We start from the raw sequence: 27,379 nt of genomic DNA on the forward strand, positions 1-27,379 counted from the left end.
GCATTTACAGACCCGTTCATGTAGATTTTGCCAACGTTTGAGAGGAAGAACTCGAGGTTGTTGGTGTGGCCTCTCTTCATCAAGGGGAGGATGGAACATGTATGCTTTAAGGTACGCTTCAGGATGGCCTGTATAGAAAACACATATAGAAGTGGGAAGTTTTGACAGTGGTTCACTTAACTATTTAAACCATTATACCTTTTTACAGGACAAAGACATTGTTTTAGCAAAACTTTACAAATATTTGACAAGCTTTGTGCAGATGTGAAAGTGAGCGCATGCTCTTCCCACAACAATGAGGTCTTCAAATCTCAATATAATATAATGAATCTAATAATAATAACAACACCACCACATTAAACTTCAGTTTTTTGTACACTCACTGTGCAGACTAATTTCCCATTCATTGATTACAGATGGTGGAGCTATACTCAAGAGATATGTTCATAATGTTACTGTGTGTTTTTTAACATTGGTTGACATTACAGACATAAATTATCTTAATTGAAACAATATAAGATGCAGACAGTGTAAAACTATGTGATTGAACAGAGATCACTAGGCTCAGTCACACAGCTAAATCAAATGATGTACCGTTATAAATGATATATATTTCTTGTGTTGGGTACACCAGGCCAGCACTAAGAGGCTCAGGAAGAGCTTCTTTCTTCAAGCCACAAGGATTCTAAATAAAGACCCTGCACTTTCCTGCATTTCAAATTGTAGCACTGTTTTAAAATCTAAAAGTGCAACTTTTAGAACTAGAATTACCACCTTGTAGTTGTATGCCTCCACTAACCACTCAAGCAACACTTACAGTTTACATCCATGTCTATGAAAACATGGATGCTTAATTTTTTTGTCATAATTGGAGTATGAATTCTTGAGATATGGGCAAGTTTTGTGCCAAATTTAAAAAACTTCCCTAAAGGTATTCTTGTGATATCTTGTTCACGAGAATGGGACAGACGGACAGACAAACAAAACAGAATCCCTCCAGCCATAGCTATCCTCAGGACCGAGGCATAAAAACTACAACACATCATCATAAATGTCGCAGAAAAGCCATGCCACACTCTTTGGGGTTTTCCCTCTCCTAGCTGAAAGTCATTATAGGATGCTTCATAAATAACTCTCAAGTTCTACTCTGTCTATGGTATCCCATCATCCACCAACCTTTATTTACAGTTAGCAAGCTTGATATATTCAATTTGATACATAACATGGGCACATTTTAACCTGTTTTTTAGTTTTAAACATTTGAATGCAAACTTAATGAGTAAAATGTTGTTGCAGCATGTAATTACATGCAAATTAATCAACTATATTTTTTTTGCCTTTCCCACTGTCACACTGTCGCTATATAGTATATATAGGTATATATAGGACAGTTTTCTGCATCCTAAATCGAATATAACAGAACTGATGAATGACTCTGAGCAGCCAGTCAAAGACTCAGACAATGATGTTTACTTCATTGATGATACAGTGTGTCTGTCAGAAGTCTAGAACACATGACCCACGTTGTGTCATTTGATGCCCACAATTCAAATATGACAGACAGAAGAAGCTGTCAAAAGAGTCAGGATGTGCTAATGTAGTTCGTGGTCCAGCAACAACTTGCTGTGCGTACCTGCAGCAGAGCATGAGGTGCTATCTCCACCACAACAGCATTTTCAGGCACCAGACTGAGACCCTCATGGAACAGCACAGGGCTCACCAAGTTGTTGACATGGTAGTCAGCTGAGCTGTACAGAGCGAGAGGAGAGTCCCACTCTGACTGAGGGATGCTGGTGCTCACCCAGCGGGATGAACGCTGACATGGCTCCTTGATCACCTACAAACAAGATTACATTTTAAATTATTTATCAGTATTCAAATACCTGCCATGCTGCATGCCTATGGTTATAATAATGGACATAATAATCTGATGTGCCAAGTTGCCTGGTAGGACAGGGGCAGAATGCAGCAGCGAAAGAAGAAATGTCAAAAAATATCAAAAAGAAATGTCAAAAAAAGAAGAAATTTCAAAAAATGATTTACAGAAAATAAGCAGATAAAATGATAATAACATGTATGATTTAAAACTAGAATTTGAATTTCCACAGTTTCAAGGTGGACACCCAAGATTCAGTATGTCTCCCTCTCTGTTCCTGAGATATGACGTTGAATCATGGCCAGAAAAGTGTTTTAGCAGATCATTATGATGTCACAGTGAAGCTGACTTTTGAACTTTTGGATATATAATGTGATTACTTCATCATATAATCCTGTTTGACATTTCTGTAAAATGTTGTCATACTGAGTGTATTCATTCTTGAGTTTTGGCCAAAAACATATTTTGTGTGGTTGCAGTGACCTTAACCTTTGACCACCAACATCTGATCAGTTCATCCTTGAGTCCAAGGGGACGTTTGTGCCAAATTTGAAAAAAAAAAATCCCTCAAGGCGTTCTTGAGATATTACGTTCACAAGAATGGGACAGACAGAGGGATGTATGTATGTACAGACAGGTGGACAACCTGAAAACATAATGCCTTCAGCCACGGCTATCACTGGCACAGAGGCATAAAAATAACATACCAAAGATAATACATGAAATAGTGCATTTTATATAGTAATACACCAAATGAAAGTGAAACTGTGTTTCCAAGACCTCTAGTAGCTGTCAGTGTGACAGCAAGAGTCAAAGCTAGACTGCAGAGCCACGTACATTCTTCAGGGCAGCCAGCAGGATTGGAGCGATGGAGGCCATGTAGTATGAGTGGAAAGCGACACCAGCGCTGCGAACCTCCTTGGCAAAGACTCCTTGCTCTTTCAGCTCAGACACAAACTTACTGATTGCTTCCTAATAAAACACACACACACCACACCTGTCAAGACACAACACTCTGCTACTAGGAAAAACTGGATAGGTCAGTGTATTCACACTAACATTAGATAATAGAGGTGCTATTATGTTTATACAATCTGACAGTGTTTTTACATAGTTTAAAGCATCCTGGCATCGTTTGTGTTGTTGTTTTGTTGCTGTTGATCAACTACTATATTCCTCTTCTGACTTCCTGTCTTTCTCTCTGCTAAAAAAAGTTACAATTTTTATCTAAAAGTGAAGGTCTTGTAAGTTTGCTGATTCATTTGCTTAGCTATGTGCACAATTTTCCACAACAGTGTCTTCCAACCTGTAGTATTCAACAAGATTTAAAAAGGAACTACAGCCATTTTTCAAAATTCATACATTATTCCTATGGTCTAAAATAGTCCACAATATTAGTACACATGAGCAACTCCTTCTCAAATGCAAACACTAAAGTGCTAAAAACAAACTTGTAATGTCATCAGTTATAAAGTGTGGAGCTGCTCCATTGATAATGAATGGTGAACGATGTTCTAGATGACACTGAGGGTAATGTTCTGAGTACTTTCCTTTGCCATGTAAATAACATACGGCAATTCTTCACTTTGGTGGTGTTCCCTGTTAAAGCCTAGTCATGAAAAGTTTTGTATAAATTACAAAGTTTTACCTATTTTGCAATTTCTAGGATACAGCTAAAATCCTGAAAAACAGGTATAGTTACAAAATTAACATCATGTGAGCAAATGGAAATAAAAATATTCCAAGCATTAAGCTGGCTCAGTGTTGTCACAGTGTAAAATTCAGGTTCTCTGCGTGTTAACAACACTATAAAAGCAAAAGTCTCCTAGAATGTTTGACCTGTGGACCGGAGATGGTGACAGTATCCTCAGCATTGTGGCAGGCAGGAACCACTCCGTTAGGACATTGAGCCATACACTCCTCCCAGGTCAACCCTGGAAAACAGACAGCGATAGATTTTGTGGAATTAACAATTCTCTTAGTTTGATGTGTTGAGATGACTGCTGCGAAAGAGGTACTTTAGACTTTTGTTTTCATCTCATCAGTCCAAAATCATCTTTGTTCACTGCTCTCCATACAATTGTTTACTCTATATAACAGAAACTCATTTACTCTATAGTAAGCAATAGATTGAGATCATGAATTATTATCATTTCACATTATTAATGCCAGATGTAAGGTCACATCTATGAAATGCAACTCATTGCATAGTGGGATTGTTTGCAGAATGTAACATCCTATTGTGCTATAAAGTAAGCACATTTTTGCTAATCTGCATGAAGCCACAAAAACTGAGCCCAGTGAGAGGAGTGAGACCTCTCAATAATTGACAGTACTCGGTACTCTATAGTACTCAGGATAAGACTTCATTTTTACTTTCTACAGACATTTACAGAAAAAGCATAATTTAAATTATAATCATGATAATATCATAATAACATAATTACATACAGTACACTGTAACAGATTTCACCAGAAGTCACCATCACAGAAATTTAAAACTATTAAAGCTTCCTTCCAAACTTCACCTAAAACCTTTTTTATTTTGATTTATTTAGTTTAGAAATCCTGACTTACTCTTTCACATAGATTATAGCATTGAAAAAAAAAAAACCCTTAGATGACAGACTACAAAGGTTTTCATTCCAAACGAGACAACATATTTAATGATATCAGCTGTTGAAATGTGGTAAAGAATCACTGCTCTCTCTTACCCACTGCAGCCATGCCTCCTGGAGGAAGGTTGGCCTCCTTGATGCAGCGGCCTCTCCAGTAGGCAGCCAGGATGGCTTCACTGTGGGTGAGGGAGCCATCAGCGTAGCCACAGGCTAGCTCTCCCACTGAGTGTCCTATGATACCATCAGGCTGCAGACCCAGCTTAGTGAGCAGGTCGATCTGAGCTATCTGTAGGGAACCACACAACACACATGAGATACCTTTCATGTGTAAGTTATTTATTTATTTGGGGAGGCAGAGTTTAGACATCTTTTGGGTTGTTTCTAGGACTTAGTTGTTTATCATGATTTTATAATTGCCTTTCTGTTTAGTCAGATTTTGTTTTACGCTGCATGGTAGAATAAACGCAGATGTGCTGACCCTCAGTGTTCTGTCCCTTACTGTTTTTCTTTATATAAGCAAGCAAGTGTATCCCAGATACCATATGGAAATATATGATTGTTGTTGTCAAATTTATTATACTAGAATAAACCACTTGAGATATACCATCTCTGACATGTAATGAGATATCAGTAAGATGAGAGGTACATGTAGAAGTTTTGAGTTTCCAAATATGTAACTTTGGTAAGATACATAAAAGAACTAATATCTAAATACAAGTCAACATATTTCCATCAGCACTTAGTGTGAAGGCTTCTCTCCTGTGGTCCATTATCAAAATGACACCAATGCCAGAGTTCCCCGTTCACACATGGAGTTTCTACTCTACCTGTATGGCGGCGAGGCCAACAAAGGCATGGACAGTGTCTTCAAAGGTGGTGTCATCTGCATCCATGAGCAGGCAAGACACAACCAGGCCGGTGTCCTTCAGGGCTATGTCTGACCGCAGAATAGACTCTCTGAAGTCTGGCAGCTGCATGAGACTGCGACCCATACCTGCCCACTGTGTTCCCATACCTGTTAATACAATAAACAGTCACACACCTTAATCCAGTAAACCATCAGTCACTTAAAAGACCGAGGAGATCAGTTAATCTTTAAAGTCAAATGTGCCAAAAATCCCAACAGACAAACACTGTTTCCAATGGCACACACAATAGTTGTTAAATTCTGCTCAGTTCTACAGAAATTATTAATAGGTCACTTCACCTGAATTACAAATTCTCACTTTACTGTTGGTATCTGTCTATTAGGGGTAGGAATCTTCAGGCACCTCATGATTCATTTATGATTCAGAGGGTAACGATTCGATCGATGCATCACATTACATCGAAATGTTTGATTTCAACATATGATTTATTTTTCTCTTTCTTTTAAAATAAAATATAGCATAGCATAGCATATAGCATCCACTGTGGGATATACACATATACGGGATATACACACACCTGCGTAGGATCCAGTGTTTGCATAGCGTACTGTAATATTTCCCCTGAAACAGTATGCAATTCATGCTCTACTCAATAATATATGGTCCGTATCCTTTTTATTTTAAAATGTTAACTGCATTGAATAATTAATTAATTAATCTGAAAGCACCTTACAATCTCCTGTGTGCATAAGAATAACACAAGGGGGAGGTGGAGTGCTCCGCCACAGCCGCTGTGTTGTTATTGACATTATGCCAACAGAGGAGCTAGGAGCAGCCTTTCTCTCTGTTAATGCTGGTGAAAGCCAAGACACTGTACAGGCCAGGCAAGGGGTTTTTAAAGGTAAAACAGACTGAGCAGAGAGTTATTTTCTTCACCACAGAGGTGTTTTAATTTGGTTAATGCTGTAGCGTGTGTTGGTTGCTGATCGCTGCTCCTCTCGTTAATGTTAGTCTCTGGGCGGTAGTGTAAGTACATATTCACAATATACTTCATGTTCGTCTTGTGAATGTAACCATTTAGACATAAACTTCAACATCATATTATGAACAAACATTTACATAATCAATCAATCAATCAATCAATCAATTTCATTTATAAAGCCCAATATCACAAATCACAATTTGCCTCAGATGACATACCTCTGTCCTTAGGACCCTCCCCCCAAAAAAACCTTTAACGGGGGGGGGGGGGGGGGGGGGGGATGATAGAAACCTCAGGAAGACCAACTGGTTGTTGATTAATGCCGACTCATTCACGTCCGCATTGTGATGCATCTAAGAATCAATTTGCCCTCATTTTGGTTTCACTTATCAAGTTTTAAGCTGTCTCTCTCTCTGCCTTTACTGCTTTCCCTTGATACAGTGGAGGTGAATAGAATTTCATCTGTGTTGCTCACAGTATTGAAAAATGACAAACAACAAATCAACAGCAACATCTGTTTCCAGATACTCTGATACTCCACAAACTGAACTCTTGAGTGTACTTAAGATTTAAGACATCTTGCTCTTTAGATAATAAAAAGCAATGAGAATAACTAGAATTACTGCCCCGTGGTTGTATGCCTCCATGCACCAGTCTACTTTCTCTTAGAGTTTAAATCCATGTCTGTAAAAACATGGATGCTTCACACATCTTCACACCGGAAGCACAGAAGATTTATACAATCAGCACAGTTTCAAGATTAGAGTCACCAAATTAAGTATCTGACCAAATATCTCCCCTTTTGTTCCTGAGATATGATTTTGAGTATGGACCAGAAAAGTGTTTAATTTGTATGAAATTTTAATTAGCATATAGATTCTTCAGTTATGGCCAAAACATATTTTGTGATGACACAGAGACCTTTACCTTCAACAACGGAATTCTCAGCAGTTCATTCTTTAGACCATTTGTGCCAAATTTGAGAAAACTCACTCAAGGAATTGTTCATTCTTGTCTTCTTTAAGAATGAGGCGGAGGCAATGTCACACTGACCTTGACCTTTGACCACCAAATTCTTATCAGTTAATCTGTGATTCAAAGAGGATGTTTGTGCCAAATTTGAAGAAATTCCCTTAAGGTGTACTTGAGACATTGGCCTCTAGTTTCCCGGCGCGGCGCAGGGTGGCGAACCCCGCGCAGAGCTAGTTTCGAGCAGCGCAATCCGAGGCGTGCTCAGTTTGGTAGTTTGGCAGACCAAGGTGCGCTGAGATGGGTGTGGCAGATGCAGCAAGGGGAGGTGTCGACAAATCCAGCTTGGTGCAGTGACAGTTTCGTGCCAAAAGGCTTCGCCAAAGGTGCGCTAAACGCTCACCAGCTGAAACCAGGTCTACTATCAGCGCAGGTGGAGCGCAGCTGGTGTAGCAGAAGTTTGGCTGACCGGTAGACAGTGCACACACGTCACCAAAAACTCAGGCAGGTTTCCAGAATGTCAGCCACATTAACAATGCAATAAATACCCACAAAAACCACTATTCAATGCAACTATCTGCAATCAGCACATAAATGCCCGTCACATCTGATGTCAGATCAAAGGGGATTGGGACCGTTAGGCACGTTTGGCACGCGTAATGGAAACCCAACCTGATTTGATTAACACAGCTGCAAACTAATGAGTTCACATCCCTCTCAGCCAACCACAAACAGCCACAGCATCAGATAGGGAGTAGTATATATTCAGCATCCGTCATCTTAGAAAAGTCAAAAGAAAAGAAACAAACTGAGACTGCGAGAAAGAAAGAGAGAGCATGCACGCATGACAGAAACGCTGTCAACAAATTGTAAGTTATGTTCGGTGTCTTAAGGGTTTACGTGCTTCATGTGATTGCCTATAAAAATGTTGAAATGTTCTTGCTTAACGTGAGATTTCAGGCACGGTATGAGATCGCTGTTTGTTCTCGTGATATTTCGGCCGCGCTTTGGAAAGCAGAGCTAAATGGTAAACAAACATGGCAGCACACCGGTAAGGTAAGACAACACCTTTACATGTCGTTTTCTATATGTTCTCTGACATTTATCCTAATGATATGAGGCGGTCTCTGTGGGAAAAAAGCTTGTTTAGTGGACTAACTTTGCACTTGAAGGTTGCCCTTTCACTTACGTTTTAACAGGTCTGACGCTACTATGCGCCCCGGCTGTATCTAGGCTAACGGCTAACATGCTAACTATTATTTTTATGTCACTAGTCACTTGAAACAAATTTAGGACGATAGGAGACAGGTTGAAATAAACCGAAATTTCCCTTTAATGGCCACCTGGGTGCGGGGACCGTGGCTGCACCCTGCAGCAGCAGGCGCTCGGCTGCATCCGCCAGCCGACGCAGGCTGGCGTCAATCGAGGCCAGCGGGAGCAGCCTATCACTCACACCCCGGAGCCGGTCTTCCACTCCTTGGAGCTGAGCCTCTAACCCCTGGACCCGGGAGGTTAGACAGCCCAGCTCCCTGTCCAGCATCCTGAACCCCCCCGCCTGAAGGTCCAGGAAGGGCTGGTCCCGTGGCTGCACCCGGGCCCGTCTGCTGCCCCCGTCTGCCTCCTGTGCTCAGAGAGCTTTTGTTTGGCCCTTCTTCTAACATCATTGAACCGTTTTTTGCACTGGGCAACGGTTCTCAGTGTATCCGGGCAACACTGATTTACAATTGTGGTGATCTCCTCCCAGGCTACCTTTGCATCATCAGCCCGTGGAGGTCTGCTCGCAGTTCCATATATTCGGACACTGCCAGCTTGGACCTCCTGGACCAAAACATCAGTTTCCTCCTGGGAGAAGTCTGGCTGTCTGACGCTGCTGCTCTCTTCTGCTATGGCGAATTGAGTAAACTCTCATTACGCCTTCACGCGACGCATTTAAGGGCGAGGAGAGGGGCTCATTTGATTGGTGTGATGTGAATCGGCTGTGTAAAACCCACTCCACGCCTTCTCTCCTCCCTCTTTCCGACTTGTGCAGGTAGGAGGGACGGAGGTGGGAACGAGGAGTAGCCGCGCCAGTGCGCACGGTGTGCCAAACTTGCAAAATCCGCCTGGCCACACCCAGTTGGCGAAGCGCAGGCGTACTGCGCCTCCACCTGGCCCGGTCTGCAAAACTAGAGGCCATTGTGCTCACAAGAATGAGACAGACAAGGTAACAGTGACCTTGACCTTTGACTGACAAAATCTAATCTGTTCATCGTCAAGTCCAGGTGGACGTTTGTGCCAAAAAGAACTTCCCTCAAGGTATTCTTGAGATATTGTGTTCATGAGAATGGGACAGATGTACACATGGACGCACAACAGAACACATCATACCTCCAGCCATAGATATCGCGGGCACGAAGGCATAAAAAGCAATTAGTGGCAAACTCATTCAAAGTAAATAAAATGAAATCTGTATTTCATCTACCTGTTTGTTTATTTGTTTGATGGCTCACCTGAACAGATGTACCAGAGTGGTTTGCCAGTGGCCAGCACCTGTTGCACCTCCATGACGTCACTCTGAGAGCCAATCAAAGTGTAGCCTCGGTAGGGCATGCTAGCAGTTGGAACTCCTGAAACCTCATTGAGTAAAGACAGGAAGCTGTCATCTGCAGCATGTTCCTTCCCCTTTTGGAGAACGGCCTTCACTGCGTCCTCTGTCCGTCCACAGGCCTGAAGCACCCTGGGAACCGTCCTGGGCAGTGCACTTGCATCAGCTGGTTTCTCAGCTGGACGAAGGATCACATGAACATTTGAACCTCCAAATCCAAAGGAGTTAATGCCTACAATGCCGCCTCGGATGGGAATAGGCTGGTCAACGACTTGAACCCGACCATCAGTGAGGGCTGGAATGTCAGGGTTAGGATTTTTGAAGTGCAGGTTGGGAGCCCAGACTCCTCGCTCCAAAGAAAGCACCACCTGCATGTGGGATGAAAAACAACCAATGAAGTTAAAAGAGACAAGACACCACAGCAGAATTATAGTATGGTCAAAATAACTCTGATAGCTTCAATTCGATTATCACTTCCTTTTTTTTCTGTAGTTTATTTGGTCTCAAACACGCCCTGCGTCTTTCCTTTCAAAAAGAGCACATGTATCTTGTACTTGAGATCACTGTAAAACATTTCTCACATAAGTGCAGTAAATCATCTCCTATGAAGAAATAAAGAAAAGAAAATCTGTTTAATAGACTGACTATAACATTGTGAATCAGCCAACTTTACATTGTTAAAAATGTCATGTGACTGTGACTGACCAGAAAGACTGTCCCAACTATTTCACCTTTACAATTACAATTGAAGATTTGAGCTGTTCTACAAGACAGCAGTTAGCAGTCTCTGTGGAGTAACTCAGACGGAAGCCAAACTGTAGGGGATGCAGATGATTGTTTGATTCTACATATGTGAACAACTGATGAGCAACAACTTTTTCAAGGACCTTGGAAAATACAGGTAATACACTGACTGGCCTATAATTACATGTCTGATCAACTGTTCCTGATTTAAAGATGGGTATGACACGGGCCAGTTTCCATTTACTGGGAAAGATCCCAATAGTAAGAGAAAGGTTGACTAGATGAGTGAGAGGTGTTGCCAAAGTGTTCTTGTGTCTTTTCAGAAAGGCAGTGTCCAGGTGTAAGAAATCTTTTGAGTGGCTATTGGTAAGTTTATCAATAATTGCTGATTTGTTTGCTGTAATGTAAAGACATTATCAAATACATTATTTGGGTCAGATAGCTCCATATTGTGAACTTTAAAGTTATTGGCGAGTTCCTCGACAGAGGAAACAAAAAAGTTATTGAATACATGAGCAATTTACTGTCAGAAGCTGACTGGTTCCCAATTTTAAGTTCACATATTCTTGTTATTGATTTGCCTAATGGCTTTATTAAACTATTAATTTGTTTCCACATTGCAGAACAATTTCCTCTTCCCCCTGTGATTACAGATATATATATATTCAGCTTTTGCATTTCTTAATTCTTTACAAACACAATTTCTTAGCCCTTTATATATAGCCATGTCATTATTTAAGCAGCTTTTCATTACAGTTTGTAGAGCCAGACCCCGCTGTTTCATTAGTTTTCGAATGGACTCATTTACCCAAGGTAAAGAGGATTTTCTATTTGAGTTCCTAGGCTTTTTAAAACATTTGCCAACAATCCCCCCAACTGCATTCATTAATTCACCACAACAATTATGTACATTATCCTTATCCATATGCCAAATTGGCAGAGAGCATTTCCTTTGGGATATATAAGGTTCTGTTGAATTGAACTTAATTGATAAGGTGCTGGTTATGGTTGCTTAGGAACCTCAGACGCACAACCTGCCTCTGCGCCCTTGAAACTTGGCACAGAGTAGGCACAAACGTAACACCAAGCGCCCAACCATGCACTTTCCAGGTGCTTGAAGATGTGGCAGGTGCACAGCCCTTTACTCTTTATAAGTGAACACATTTCCATATTATGAGATTCATTAGTAAAGAAAGCACACAAAGGCAATTAACACTTCAACCACAAAATAAGTTAAAATCAGTAATGTAAGCTTCCTTCGAATGATTAAATGTTTGTACTCATCTCTTTCCATAAATGTCCTGTCATGATAAAAAGCTTAACAGCTCAATGAAGCCAGTAACGTAACATGTTCCACGTCTTTAAAGAACTTAACCCCCTTAAACATCTGTCACTCCCTTTCACTTTACTCAGAGCTTGGTCAGATGTGTTAAGATGTAAAAGCAGGTGAAGTTTGAACCTCCCTTCAAGCCCTCTTTCTTCATTCCTCACACAACAACATCAGTCACGTTTTGTGTGAACAACACAATGAATGTCTTCCAGAAGATACAGTCAGACAGTCTGATCAGAGATCAGACAGGCAGTGGGGTGCAGCCAGGAAGAGGCTATGACAGCAAGTTTCTCACCCTACCTTCCAGTGTGGACATTCACAACAGGTAGAAACACTTTGATTCCAGACATGGACTGAACAATAACAATTCAATTGCAAAAGACAAAACACTATGAAAAAGCATGTTGTTGTTTTGAATCTTGAGAGCAACAGATGGCAGGAGTGCTATCACTCTCACCTTAGCTAGTGCAGCCAGACCAGAGGCCGGTTCTGGATGGCCCATGTTGGACTTGGTAGAGCCAATGAGCAGAGGCTCCCGCTTTGATTGGCAGAACACACTCACAATGCCATTCACTTCCTGTGGGTCGCCGACCTGTATGTAGAGAGCAGAGTGACACAGATGTAAGACTCTCCTGATGTGTGACATTAGAAGTATTTGTGAAGATCAAGTAGAAGTGTTTGTGAAAATTAAGTTTTCTTATCAACTATTTGTCTTGCAATGCAAAGACCAGCACTGAATACAGGCTAAGCATGTGATTAAAAAACTAGACTGCTGTATGCACTGACCTTTGTTCCTGTGCCATGGGCTTCAACATATTCCACCTGCTCAGGACTTATATTTGCCTCCTGGTAAAGAGAACGAACCAGTCTCTGCTGCATCTCACCTGAAGGGAATGTTACACCTTAGGGAGCAACAGGAGTGTGTCAGGATTAGTATGGAACCCAATACCAGAACTGCTGGCTAACTGCTATTGTACTCACACATTTACATCACAAATCTTCACCAACTGACATTTCTGTTCAATTCTGCTATTTTGGTTTGCTGTTTAAGAGTTGTGACCCAATTTGGACCTTATAGTTGATGTTCAAAGAATGTGTGCAACACAAGAAGCTCTTTTTGTTTCTTTCAGCTGTTGTTGAACTGATTAACTGGGTAAAAAACTGGTAGATTAATTCAAATTTTAACATTTAAAAATCTTTTTCTAGCATTCAAACCATTCAAACTTCTCTACAGGTCATCATCCCATCTTTCTCGAGTATCTCTATAGGTTCAGTGAGATCTCTGTGCTCCTGTGTCACACGGCATGAGTTTAGAGACCACAGACTATGACAGTGTGCTTCCTCACCCTGCTCTTTGTATCCATCTGTGTTGTTGCCAGCATTGACCACTATGGCGTAGACCCTTTTAGCTACAGACCGTTTGGTCAGTAGCACTGCCACCGCTGCCTCAGAACGGCAGTATCCATTTCCTGGACAACAAAATGATAGAAATAAATAAAAAAATATATAAACTTGATATTGTATTGCACACACAAATGAACATAGAGTGTATTAACAAGTGCTAATATTACATAATACTCAGTTCAATCATTATGACTTTTTCTTAGTAAATAGTGGTGAAAAAGCTTTCAGATCAAAGATGTGTGATGAGAAACAGAGCTGCTGATGTAAATATACTGATGAATGTTACAGACTTGGTTAGAGTGCTGTACAATATTTCAAAGGGGACCTAAAGCAGAGTTCAATTGACCTCATAGTAACAAACACAAAAAGTGGGATAATTTTTGACAGTAATTAATAAATATGTATACATTGTAATGATAATAACATTCATCAGCCAGCTAGGTCCAGTACTGTAACTACTCTGTCTGTGAGGACCAGGTACTCAAATTTATTAAAAATAATTTTAATTTAACTGTATAAGATTATACTTAAACTAGGCCACAGATCTGAAAACAAAATCCTGCCTGAAGGCATTTCCTTTATTTGATAGTGAGAGAAGGTGGGGAGATGACAGTAAACAAAGGAGAGAGAGATGAGACAAAGCTTTACAGCTGGATTCAACCAAGGGACTTTTCTGCACATGGCTGGAGTCTTAAACCCCGCCACTTTCTTTTACCTGATGAGTCAAAGGACTTGCAGGTCCCCTCAGGACTAAGCATGCCCAGTTTCATGAACTGCACCGAGGTGTTTGGTTTGAGCAGCAGGTTAACTCCCCCCACCAGAGCAGCATCACAGTGGCCCTGGCGAATAGCGTGGAAGGCGTTTTCTAAAGCCAGCAGGCTGGAGGAGCAGGCTGTATCGATGGCAGTGCTGGGGCCTGGACGAGAGGATAGTGGCTTTGAGTTAGAAAACACATCTACTGAACAAGAAACCAATGAGTACATGTGGGCATTCAAGATGTGGATTGGTTCAAGGTAGCTAAATTACATCACTTCCAATGAATACGCACTAAACAGTGCATGCCTCTGCTAAAGCTCAACAATCCACTAAATCCATTTTGATAACAGCAAATGTTTTGAATATTTCAGTCTGCATCTACATCCAGGTCTGCTTAAAAAACATAGCGATAGACAGTAATGCTGATGTCAGCAATAATTTAAGCGGAATTCTGTTTGGGATTATTTATACAAAACTGGTCAAAAGTGAGACAGACCCATGACCAGTGAGTTCTCTTTAAACTGATCTGCTTTCCTGTAGTCCCACAGAACGGCTAAATACTATCAAACAAAGGATCGGTCACATACGTCTGTGTCTAAGTGTATCTAATACTGTGTTAAAGAGTTATGACAGTTTGTGGGAAAAGACTGGCAATCAATCATAGGACATTATACAACAATTAGTTTCAAACATGTCATTGGATATGAGGCATTCCGTGAGTGTTGATATAGAGTACAAAAGCACTAGGACTTTTAACCCTGCATGTATCACTCCACTTTACAGGTGTTCTAAAGTGTAAATTACATTATTCGTTAATAAGCCTAATCATTGTAACAACTATGCACCACAAAGATGAACATATTTTCTACAGATAATAAAAATAATAAATAATAATAAAGACAAATAATAAATACAGATAATATATAATAAAGTGAAATTATATATGATCATCAGAAGAGGATGAAGGGAGGCAAAGAAGCCTGAATACGTCACTGCAAACCTCCAGGTGTGCTCATGAGCATAGCTTCTGCTAGCTGTCCTCCGGCAACCCCCGTGCAGCAGTTACGCCAATTGCTGGTCAATAAAAATTAATGTTGCGTCAGTGTGTGCATATGCAAAAACCATGTTGGACCCTGACTAGTTTTCTCCGGACCCCTCCCAAATCTGACCAGTGATGAGATGATCTGATTAGGAGAGACAGCATTCATCCCACTTTGGATGGAGCTGCTCTCATCTCTAGAAACCTGGCTAAGTTTATTAGTGATTCAAAACCCTGACAACCCACAGTCACAGTCTTAAATGTTTCTCTAGCTTCTAGTGCAGTTACCCACCAATCATGTTATAAAAACAGTGTCTGTCCCTCGACGATCTAAATTATTTAAATCTAAAGTTAACACCTCTTCTGTGATTTTAATATTCATGTTGAGGTTGATAATGACTGTCTCGCTACTGCATTTATCTCATTATTAGACTGTACAGTGTACATAAACCCACTCACTGTTTTAACCACACCCTCGATCTTGTTCTGACGTATGGAATTGAAACTGAAAACTCAATAGTCTTTCCACAGAATCTCGCTTTATCAGACCATTATTTAATAACTTTTGATTTCTTTTTCTTTTATTGTTTTTATTGAGTTCTTATATAACATACCCCCCCCCCCCCCCACACACACACACACACACACACACAAACAAAGGGAGAGGAGTACAAGTAACTGATGTACAGCTGAATGATCATCTTGATCTCATGTTGCAGACACTCTAAAACATATTAACAATCATATTAGGTAAAAAAAAAAAAAAAAAAAGGAAGAGTAAAACAAACAAACCTAAAATCATTAAAAAATTACTCAAACCACTCAATCAACTATCCAGTGGTCTGGCTATTGTAAGAATAGGTACTGGTACATAAGCCTGATTAACTAAATTATTAATGCAACACAACAACAACAACAACAACAACAATAATAATATAGGAGCAGAGCAGTATAATCCATATACAAAATGTTCAAATTGAGTCAAGGTATTGCAAGATTATTCCCATTTCTTTTGACAGTTTATGTTATTAAGTCGCAGTTTCTCAAAGTGAATAACTGAAACAAGTTCATACAGCCAGTTTCTAAAGCATGGTGGGGTAGGTGTCGTCCAGTCTTTGAGAATACGTTTTTTTGCTAGTATCATGCCCATCAAAAAAACAGTTTGGATGTGTGTAGGAAGAGATAGCGAGTCCTCTGAGCATCCAAAAAGAACTAAGTCTCTGTCCAGAGAGAGTGTTCGGTCATATACCCCAGAAAAAAATGAAAAAATACTTGACCAAAATGAGAAGATTAGTGAAAAGTTCCAGAATAGATGCAGCAAAGTGGCGTCATTTGATTTACATTTATCACAAGTTGGAGACACAGAGGGATAAAACCTATGTAACATGACCTTACTATAATGGAAACGATGGATTACTTTGAACTGTATTAACCTATGTCTACTGTTTATTGAGCACTTGTGTACAAAGGAGAGTGCAGTCTTCCATATTTTGTTGGGCAGTACAGCATTCATTTCTCTTTCCCACGCCTTCTTAATGGAAAATGATTCAGATCCATTGGAAAAGAGACTTACAAACTTGGAAATAACTTTCTTTCTGTCTGGAGAAAGAAAAAGCAGATCCAGGAGGGTGTAGCTCTCACAACTGGATTCAAACTGGGGAATGTTTTCCCTTACAAAGTGCCTAAGTTGCATATAATGAAAAAAATTAGAATGAGGCAAATTATACAGTACAGGCCAAAAGTTTGGACACACCTTCTCATTCAATGCGTTTTCTTTATTTTCATGACTATTTACATTGTAGATTCTCACTGAAGGCATCAGAACTATGAATGAACACGTGGAGTTATGTACTTAACAAAAAAAGGTGAAATAACTGAAAACATGTTTTATATTCTAGTTTCTTCAAAATAGCTACCCTTTGCTCTGATTACTGCTTTGCACACTCTTGGCATTCTCTCGATAAGCTTCAAGAGGTAGTCACCTGAAATGGTTTTCCAACAGTCTTGAAGGAGTTCCCAGAGGTGTTTAGCACTTGTTGGCCCCTTTGCCTTCACTCTGCGGTCCAGCTCACCCCAAACCATCTCGATTGGGTTCAGGTCCGGTGACTGTGGAGGCCAGGTCATCTGCCGCAGCACTCCATCACTCTCCTCTTGGTCAAATAGCCCTTACACAGCCTGGAGGTGTGTTTGGGGTCATTGTCCTGTTGAAAAATAAATGATCGTCCAACTAAACGCAAACCGGATGGGATGGCATGTCGCTGCAGGATGCTGTGGTAGCCATGCTGGTTCAGTGTGCCTTCAATTTTGAATAAATCCCCAACAGTGTCACCAGCAAAACACCCCCACACCATCACACCTCCTCCTCCATGCTTCACAGTGGGAACCAGGCATGTGGAATCCATCCGTTCACCTTTTCTGCGTCTCACAAAGACATGGCGGTTGGAACCAAAGATCTCAAATTTGGACTCATCAGACCAAAGCACAGATTTCCACTGGTCTAATGTCCATTCCTTGTGTTTCTTGGCCCAAACAAATCTCTTCTGCTTGTTGCCTCTCCTTAGCAGTGGTTTCCTAGCAGCTATTTGACCATGAAGGCCTGATTCGCGCAGTCTCTTCTTAACAGTTGTTCTAGAGATGGGTCTGCTGCTAGAACTCTGTGTGGCATTCATCTGGTCTCCGATCTGAGCTGCTGTTAACTTGCCATTTCTGAGGCTGGTGACTCGGATGAACTTATCCTCAGAAGCAGAGGTGACTCTTGGTCTTCCTTTCCTGGGTCGGTCCTCATGTGTGCCAGTTTGGTTGTAGCGCTTGATGGTTTTTGCGACTCCACTTGGGGACACATTTAAAGTTTTTGCAATTTTCCGGACTGACTGACCTTCATTTCTTAAAGTAATGATAGCCACTCGTTTTTCTTTCGTTAGCTGATTGGTTCTTGCCATAATATGAATTTTAAGAGTTGTCCAATAGGGCTGTTGGCTGTGTATTAACCTGACTTCTGCACAACACAACTGATGGTCCCAACCCCATTGATAAAGAAAGAAATTCCACTAATTAACCCTGATAAGGCACACCTGTGAAGTGGAAACCATTTCAGGTGACTACCTCTTGAAGCTCATGGAGAGAATGCCAAGAGTGTGCAAAGCAGTAATCAGAGCAAAGGGTGGCTATTTTGAAGAAACTAGAATATAAAACATGTTTTCAGTTATTTCACCTTTTTTTGTTAAGTACATAACTCCACATGTGTTCATTCATAATTTTGATGCCTTCAGTGAGAATCTACAATGTAAATAGTCATGAAAATAAAGAAAACGCATTGAATGAGAAGGTGTGTCCAAAGTCATTTATACAGTTAAGACCTTTTACACTCCATGCAGCAAATGTACTGTCCAGCAATGCTGGGGCAAAGGCATGATTTTGACAGATTGGTGTATATATTGATACATTAGGAATTTTGTAAACATGTTTAATTTGATTGAGTATCTTGAGTGAATTTCTGACAACAAAACTGTGACTTACTGATTTAACAGGTGATGCAGTATTGGTAAATAGTAAGGAAGACAGTGAGACATGTGGCTTTAATAAGGATATGAGTTCTAGTTTTATCCAGAGGGGGGCAGAGTTAAGTGATTCATGGTCTGGAAATCCCAGTTGCCAGTATACCATTGCCCGAGCATTAACTGCCCAATAATAATCTTTAAATACTGGGAGACCCAGACCTCCATCCAGAGTGGGCGTAAATAAATGTTTTTAGATAATCTGTATGTTTTGTAACCCCAGATGAAATCTAAAATGATTGTATCAATTTATTTTAAAATAGCCAGCCGGTATAAATACTGGTAAGTTTTGAAAAAGATACAAAAATAAGAACAGCACTGTAGCCAGGCTGACAGAGAGTCACAGCTCTATTGAGCCTTGCATTTCTTCAGCCCTCAGAAGTAATGATTTTCTGAGCTTTTTTTTAATTACAAAATTCTAACTATTGGAGGCTAAATTCATTACCTCTTACCCGCAGACAGTACTAATCTGCCTTGAAACACAGGGAACTTCAACACAGCTGTAAAACCTGATATATATTTGGACTGCTTCTCTCTGATTACCCTTCAACAACTGACGTCAAAGATTTCTTCATCTAAATCATCAACATGTCACTTAGACCCCATCCCAACTGGGCTACTTAAAAAAGTCTTAAGTTATCACTTCTATATTAGACACGATCAATATGTCTTTATTAATAGGCTATGTACCACAGTCCTCTCAGGTAGCTGTAATTAAACCTCTTCTAAAAAAGCCCACCCTGGATCTAGAGGCGCCAACTATAGACCCATGTCTTATCCTCCCTTTCTTTCAAAGATGAAAGATGAGCTCCAATTTCCTTATGTTAAATTCAGACAAAACTGAAGTTATTGTTCTTGGCCCCAAACACCTCAGAAACTCTCTATCTGAAGATATAGTTTCTCTGGATGTCATTGCTCTGGCCTCTAGCACAACCGTAAGAAACCTCAGAGTAATACTTGATGAGAATTTGTCTTTTAACTCCTATATAATACAAACAACACAGACTGCATTCTTTCATCTGCGCAATATTGCACAGATTAGGCCTATCCTGTCCCAAAAAGATAGATTACTGCAATTCCCTATTATCAGGTAGCTCTAATAAATCTTTAAAAACTCTCTAGCTGATCCAGAATGCAACGGCAAGTGTACTGACATGAACTAAAAAAAAGAGATCATATTTGTCCTGTTATAGCTTCTCTGCACTGGCTCCCTGTAAAATCCAGAATTTAATTTAAGATCCTTCTCCTAACCTACAAAGCTCTAAATGGTCAGACTCCGTCATATCTTAGAAAGCTCATAGTGCCATATTATCCCACCAGAACACTGTGCTCTGAGAATGCAGGGTTACTCGTGGTTTCTAAAGTCTTCAAAATAAGAACAGGAGCCAGAGCCTTCAGCTATTGGGCTCCTCTTCTGTGGAACCACCTTCCTGTTTCAGTCCAGGAGGCAGCCACCGTCTCCATATTTAAGACTAAACTTAAGACTTTCCTTTTTAATAAAGCTTATTGTAAGGACTGGCTCAGGCTTGCCTTGGACCAGCCCCCAGTTAGGCTGACATCAGCCTAGTCTGCCGGGGGACCTCCTATGATACACCGAGCCCCTTCTTTCCTTCTCTCTCTCCTCAGTTTCTGAAAAGTTATTTCTTCTTCATTTGCAAACATTCACATCCTATTACTGCATGTCGTTAACTCGGCTTGACTGTATGTCACTAACTTGGCTTCTTCTCTGGGGCCTTTGTGCTCCACTGTCTCACAGGTTCCCCCGTATCGCAGCTTCGCCTGGATCGTGTGTTATGGTTATGCTGCTGCCGTGGTCCTGCCTGATGCCTCCTACTACTGCTGTAGTATTATTGGTCATATTTCTACTGTTATTATATACATATGATTATTATTGTCACCTACATATATTTTAGTATGTATTTTTACATCTCCACTGACCAGTGGATACTTGGTCAAGACCCCTGGGGATCATGTTCCGTTATGACAGACGTCATGGCATCAGAAGTGCTAGGCTTACTAATGAATGGACAAGTTAGACTAATTTTAGTTGGCCCAAGGCCAAGTTAAATGTGTCAGAGCACCATTTTAGGTAATAGTATACGTGCCAGCATCCTATATAAGCTGTGTCTCTCTCTGTTCACAATCATCACATAGCTTCTGCATGTAGCCATGTTGATCCGAGCTCGTAATTAAACGTGCATTAAGAAAGAACTCTGTGATTGGCCTCATCCTTGAATTCTCCAGATCACCACAGAAACACCTACTCTCAATATACTATCATATATTAATATATACTTACAACATATGGTACCACAATTGCTGTTATTGTTACTATATTATTACTAAAATTAATGTTATTGTAGCTACTGTCATTACTGTCTTGCTTCTCTCTCTGTCTCTCTTTGTCTCTCTGTCTCTCCCTCTCTTTATATATCATTCTGTCATATGGATTACTGTTAATTTATCATGTTGATCTGCTCTGTACACATGACATCTATTGCATGTCTATCCGTCCTGGAGGAGGGATCCCTCCTCAGCTGTTTTTCCTGAGGTTTCTACCTTTTTTTTCCCCTGTTAAAAGGGTTTTTTGGGAGAGTTTTTCCTTAGTAGGTGAGGGTCCAAAGGACAGAGGGATGTCGTATGCTGTAAAGCCCTCTAAGGCAAAGTGTGATTTGTGATATTGGGTTTTATAAACAGAATTGAATTGAATTGAATTGAATTGAATTGAATTGACATCAGCCGATGTCGTAAGATACTGTCTGATCAGCTGTTAACTCATCAGAATCTCACACGTCACCAACGTGACTGTCAACACACTCTTACTTCTCTGGTTGCACAATAAATAGAAACATATAGATAAATGTACATGATACTCAGTAGCTGGTAACTCTAAACTGTCTGTAAGTGTGAATGTGAGTGTGAATGGTTGTCTGTGTCTATGTGTCAGCTCTGTGATAGTCTAGCAACCTGTCCAGGATGGGATAGGCTCCAGCCCCTCCACTACCCTTAACAGGATAAGCAGATATGGAAAATGAATAAATGCATGAATTGGCCACAATGCAGCCTCAGTCCAGTTTTGGAACTATTTGTGTGTGCGAAGCCACATAAAACATTAAATGGACAAACAAATCATAATCTGTTGTTGCTTATATCTGATGATTAATAACTGCCATTTATGTACAGCCTCCTGCCTATGACCAAATCACAGCAGTGCTGATATTCAAAGTAAGAGCACCAACTCAACTGTGATATTGCTAAAATACCGCATGTAAAAAAGAGCCCCATCCTAATTAAGTTCAGCATAAGTTAAATCAGGAAGACTTTCTTTGTGCTTTTCCATTAACAATTCTGTCCCTCCCACTCCCACTGCTTCCTCTAACAGGCTGACTATGGGTGTTCACTCTTGTAGTTACCCAATCAAACTCTGCCACCATCTCTATCAGCCAATCAGTATGCTACTGTATAGGGGCAGCTGTGGCTCAGAGGTAGAGTGGGTCGTCCACCAATCGGATGATCCATCCTTGGCTCCTTCAGTCTGCATGTCGAAGTATCCTTGAGCAAGATACTGATGGCTGTTCCATCGGTGTGTGAGTGTGATAAAAACTGAGTAGCAGGTGGCACCTTGTATGGTAGCCTCGGCCACCAGTGTATGAATGTGTGTGAATGGTGAATGTGACTCGTAGTGTAAAAAGTGCTTTGAGTGGTCGGATGACTAGAAAGGCATTATACAAATGCAGGTCCATTTACCATTTACTGCAAAATATAAAATCTGCTCTCCTCTGCTGCTGTCAGCTGTCATTGGTTGGCAATTGTTCACTTTAGCTTTGTCTTTTTAGTCTCTTGTCTATGGTAGCAAGCTGATGTGCGATTCTTTAGCAGAAGCAGAATCATCTCTTCCCCATCACATTCTCCTGTTCAGGCATTCTCACCTGATATCGGTCAGAATTGTCAACTTGTAACGTCATTCTCCGTTTCCATTGTCAATCAATCAATCAATCAATTTTATTTATAAAGCCCAATATCACAAATCACAATTTGCCTCACAGGGCTTTACAGCATACAACATCCCTCTGTCCTTAGGACCCTCACAGCGGATAAGGAAAAACTCCCCAAAAAAAACCCTTTAACGGGGGAAAAAAACGGTAGAAACCTCAGGAAGAGCAACTGAGGAGGGATCCCTCTTCTAGGACGGACAGACATGCAATAGATGTCATACAGAACAGATCAGCATAATAAATTAACAGTAATCCGTATGACACAATGAGACAGAGAGAGAGAGAGAGAGAGAGAGAGAGAGAGAGAGAGAGAGAGAGAGAGAGAGATGCAGAACAGACAGTAATGACAGTAGCTTATAACAACATTAATGAAAGTCATAATATTATAGTTATAGTTCTGGCTACTGGCTATACTTTCAACAATATGTTGAAAGTATATATTAATATCTGGCAGTATACATGTGTGACAATAATCATATGTGTATAATAACAGTAGAAGTATGACTAATGACTAATGATGGCAGCAGCAGGAGGCATCTGGCAGGACCACAGCAGCAGCACAACCACACACGTCACGCTATCCAGGCACCGCTGCGATATGAGTTAATCTGAGAGACAGTGGAGCACAAAGGCTCAGGAGAAGAAGCCGAGTTAGTGACATCCAGAATGGCCGAGTTAGCAAGATGCAGTAATAGGATACGAGAGAGAGAGAGAGAGAGAGAGAGAGAGAGAGAGAGAGAGAGAGAGAGAGAAGGTGCCCGGTGTATTATAGGGGGGTCCTCCGGCAGACTAGGCCTAAGTCTGCCTAACTAGGGGCTGGTACAGGGCAAGCCTGAGCCAGCCCTAACTATAAGCTTTATCAAAGAGGAAAGTCTTAAGTCTAGTCTTAAATGTGGAGACGGTGTCTGCCTCCTGGACCGTAACAGGAAGATGATTCCACAGGAGAGGAGCCTGATAGCTGAAGGCTCTGGCTCCTGATCTACTTTTGGAGACTTTAGGGACCACGAGTAACCCTGCGTTCTCAGAGCACAGTGTTCTGGTGGGATAATAAGGCACTATGAGCTCTCTGTCAGTCATCTTGATCTCAGTGAAGTGTACGCATTCAAGATATGGCCCAAGCTACACCTAACATGATCAGCTACTCCAGGATACTTTCAATGCATACCTTGCTTCAGTCCCTGGATATGCCTCAGCCTCTGCCTTGTCACTGTCCCTCATCACTGCATGCCTCCACGCGTGGCCAGCCTCCACTTTCAACCAGTGCTTCATTTTGCCTCCAGCCTCTTAACACTTAACAGCCCCGGTGCACCCAGATCCCTCATGGCAAGAGAGCCGGCAGGTCAAGCCACCCGATCAAACAGTCCTCCTCACTGTTTAAGAGTGTCACATATAACCTGTCTTCTAATCGATTCAGTGCTGTAGTATCACACATTATCATTGCATCCTTAATGCAAAGTAATTTATTTTCATTCTCTTGTCATCCTCCGTTCAATAGTACCATAATTCTGTAATAGTGGCAGGCCTTGATTTACATTGTTATTAGGTTTTCATCAAAGCAAGCATATTAAACAAACACATTATATGCTCTCTGCTTCATAATGGTACTCACTCATATCAAGCAAAGCAAGTTGTTCTCTTTCTTCTTCATTCATAAAATAAATAAATAAATTCACATGCACATTAATTTACTACACCTCCTTTACCATTGCAAATTAAAAGCCCTTCAGCGATTTCTTCAATGTGGGTTTTATAGAAGACCGCCATAAAATGTACTAATATCTAGAACAAACACCTAAAAACACACTCATTTTCAGTACTTGTATTAACTCACTTCCCTCGACCTTTAGGAAAGGCAGAGTAGTTTTCATGTGTCTATGTATCTGATCTCACATCAGCTCTTTAGCAGGTGGCGGTTCTTAAAATCCGCTAGTATTTTGTATCTTACATTCGCTGAGAATCAACAGTTAGTCTCCATATGGATAAATAATTAAATGAATGTTTTAAATAGATAAATGTTTTAATAAATAATAAAAATGAGAGACTATTGAAAATAAAATAAAATTAATGATAAATAAATAAATAAATGCATATAACGTGGGAAATCATTGATAATATACGTATATAGTTACAGTGGAATGAAGTTTTACATCCCAGTGAGAGTCAAGGACAGGGGAATATGGTCTGGATGCTCTTAGCCCTCTTAGGCTAATTGTGATTCTTGATATTGGTATTTAAGGATCAGTTTATAATTGAATCAAAATTACTATTTGTTCAGCCCTTCGAGGCATGCTCTTCAATGAACTTTGATTTTACTGACATGTAAACCACTATGGGATGCCTTTGTGTTTGAAACGTGCAATAAACAAATTTGCCTTGCTTTTCCTAGACAGGTTTCAATGAGTAAAATCTTAACATAATAATAATATTATTATTATTATTATAAATAAATGAACAAATAAAAAACAAATAAAAAAAACTGACACATTTTTCTTTTATTTAGTGTTCTCTCATTTCAAACTATACCTGTTTTACTCGCTTAATCCCCTCTCAGCAGGGCCTGTATATCTCACGCAGCATTGGAGGGGGAATTTCTTGGTTTGTTCTCTCTGCTCAACTTCTTTTTACCTAATTTATTAATTTATCAGTTGCTTCAGTTCATGGCCCCTTACTGTTTTTCTTTCATTACATGCACTGTTTTATAACTGCCATGTTTTCAGACTGACTGCAGTTCAGTGTTAATGACACACCGGTTAGTTCTGGTAATCATGGTTCCTGGTTGTAAACAGTTGTCTGTAAATTTTGGGCTGTTGTTTTACAATTAAATCCACCACAGATTCTTTAATCCTCTGATGTCATCCATGACTCAGTGCCTGGAAAGTGCCTCAGTCTGTGTCATGTAGAGCAAACTGTGGTGCAGCCTTTAATCAGCCTGACTATTTCCCAATCTCTCGCATCATTGAGGGCGTGCATAGTAGTTGGTAACTCATTTTGACCTCAGCAAGATGGCCCCATGGTCACCCTCCGGTAAGCGGATAGGATCACTGCTTCATAGATGTTCTGTCTCCATATAGCAGTGATCCAGAGTGTCATTCGTCTTACTGCCTACAGGGGAGATGCAGCTGGCCAGTATACTCTCTAAAATGCCCATGTAATCTAATCTTCTTCATGACACTCATCTAGTCGCGCACAGATTAGCTAGCTACTTAGAAAGGAATAGCTTAATAGACACGATGGTGCAGAAGGCAGGAATACCAGGTTATGCAGGGTGTTTAGAGCATACTGGCATGATCTCCACCAGATTCAGGTAAGCGAAGCTTAAAAAAAAGGGACCTGCATGTAATATTTTTAGGTCTTGCAAATGCGTTTGGTTCAGTACCACATAGCCTCATTTGGAGTGCGTTTCACTACTTCAAAGTGCCACAGGTAGTTGTTAACTTAGTGAAAGCATATTTTCAGGAAATTAGGTCAAGGATTATTAGGAGAGTAGGTGTCTAAGTACGGCGGGTTTCACAACAGGTTGGCAGAGGCTAGAAATAGGTATTATGGCAGGGTGTACAATTTCCCCATTAGCATTTACTATGGCGATGGAAGTAATCATCAGGGCTTCCAAGTGGGTGGTAGGTGGGGAGAGACGGCAGAACGGGGTGCATCTTCCACCAGTTAGGGCTTACATGGATGACAACACTGGTGACCACAACAATGCCATGTACAAAGAGGCTACTAGAGAACCTCAAGTGGGCCAGCATGAAGATCAGCCTAGCCTAGTAAGTCTAAAAGCATCTCAATACGTAGAGGGAAGTTAAGTGATAGGAAGTTTGTCATAGATGATGAGGAAATCCCAACAATAAGGGGAAAGGCAGTAAAGAGCTTAGGTAGGTGGTACAATGTGGACCTGTGGTGTATGGAGGAGAATCGTATTAGATTCCTGGTAGGGGCTACATACGATGTCTTACCAACCCCCAGAACCTAAAACTGTGGGTAAATGGGGACCCATCATGCCCATTGTGTTCAGGTACCGCAACCTTAAAGCATATTTTGTCAGGCTGTAAATTTAGCTTCTCACAAGGCCGGTAAATATGGTGACATAACCAGGTGTTGAAAAGTTTAGCTGCAGGCATCGAAGGGAAACGAAGACAGGTAAATTCAGAAGGTTTTAAGAATAGGAGTTTAGTAATTCAGTTTGTCAGTGAGGGGGAGAAATACAGAGGTAATAAGTTAGTAAGGAGGCAAGGGTGTGGCCGCCTAGAAGGTGCGTGTGATTGGGAAATACTAGATTTAGGGGGAAAACTTGTTGTTCCCCAGGAAATAGTTTGTACCAATCAGAGGCCTGACATAGTGTTGTGGTCAGTGAGTCAACGGATAGTTTATTTCCATCCTGGAAGAGGGATCCCTCCTCGGTTGCTCTTCCTGAGGTTTCTACCGTTTTTTTCCCCGTTAAAGGGTTTTTTTTTGGGGAGTTTTTCCTTATCCGCCCTGTGGGCAAATTGTGATTTGTGATATTGGGCTTTATAAATAAAATTGATTGATTGATTGATTGATTGATTGATTGAGCTGACAGTTCCTTGGGAAGACTCAGTAGAGTCTACCTAAGAAGAAAAAAGCTTAGGTATTCAGACTTAGGAGCAGAAGCTGAGCAGCGAGGGTGGAAAACTAGGATTT

General features: G+C 40.7%; 1 protein-coding gene across 2 annotated transcripts in view; it reads right to left on the reverse strand.

The window, feature by feature from the left end:
- The window catches only part of fasn (fatty acid synthase), a 104,967-nt gene that overhangs the window by 47,960 nt on the left and 29,628 nt on the right, over nt 1-27,379 (reverse strand). For both annotated transcript variants that reach the window (XM_033612145.2, XM_078163409.1), the window contains 11 exons: nt 14,092-14,292; nt 13,319-13,441; nt 12,759-12,874; nt 12,430-12,564; nt 9,804-10,266; nt 5,322-5,509; nt 4,591-4,780; nt 3,716-3,810; nt 2,714-2,848; nt 1,634-1,837; nt 13-128 (listed from right to left, as the gene is read on the reverse strand). In XM_033612145.2, coding sequence (XP_033468036.2) covers nt 13-128; nt 1,634-1,837; nt 2,714-2,848; nt 3,716-3,810; nt 4,591-4,780; nt 5,322-5,509; nt 9,804-10,266; nt 12,430-12,564; nt 12,759-12,874; nt 13,319-13,441; nt 14,092-14,292 — 1,966 coding nt within the window. The remainder of the gene's footprint in view (nt 1-12; nt 129-1,633; nt 1,838-2,713; nt 2,849-3,715; nt 3,811-4,590; nt 4,781-5,321; nt 5,510-9,803; nt 10,267-12,429; nt 12,565-12,758; nt 12,875-13,318; nt 13,442-14,091; nt 14,293-27,379) is intronic.

This window comes from Epinephelus lanceolatus, chromosome 21 (genome assembly GCF_041903045.1).
Source record: "Epinephelus lanceolatus isolate andai-2023 chromosome 21, ASM4190304v1, whole genome shotgun sequence".
In the NCBI taxonomy this organism is placed as follows: Eukaryota; Metazoa; Chordata; class Actinopteri; order Perciformes; family Serranidae; genus Epinephelus; species Epinephelus lanceolatus.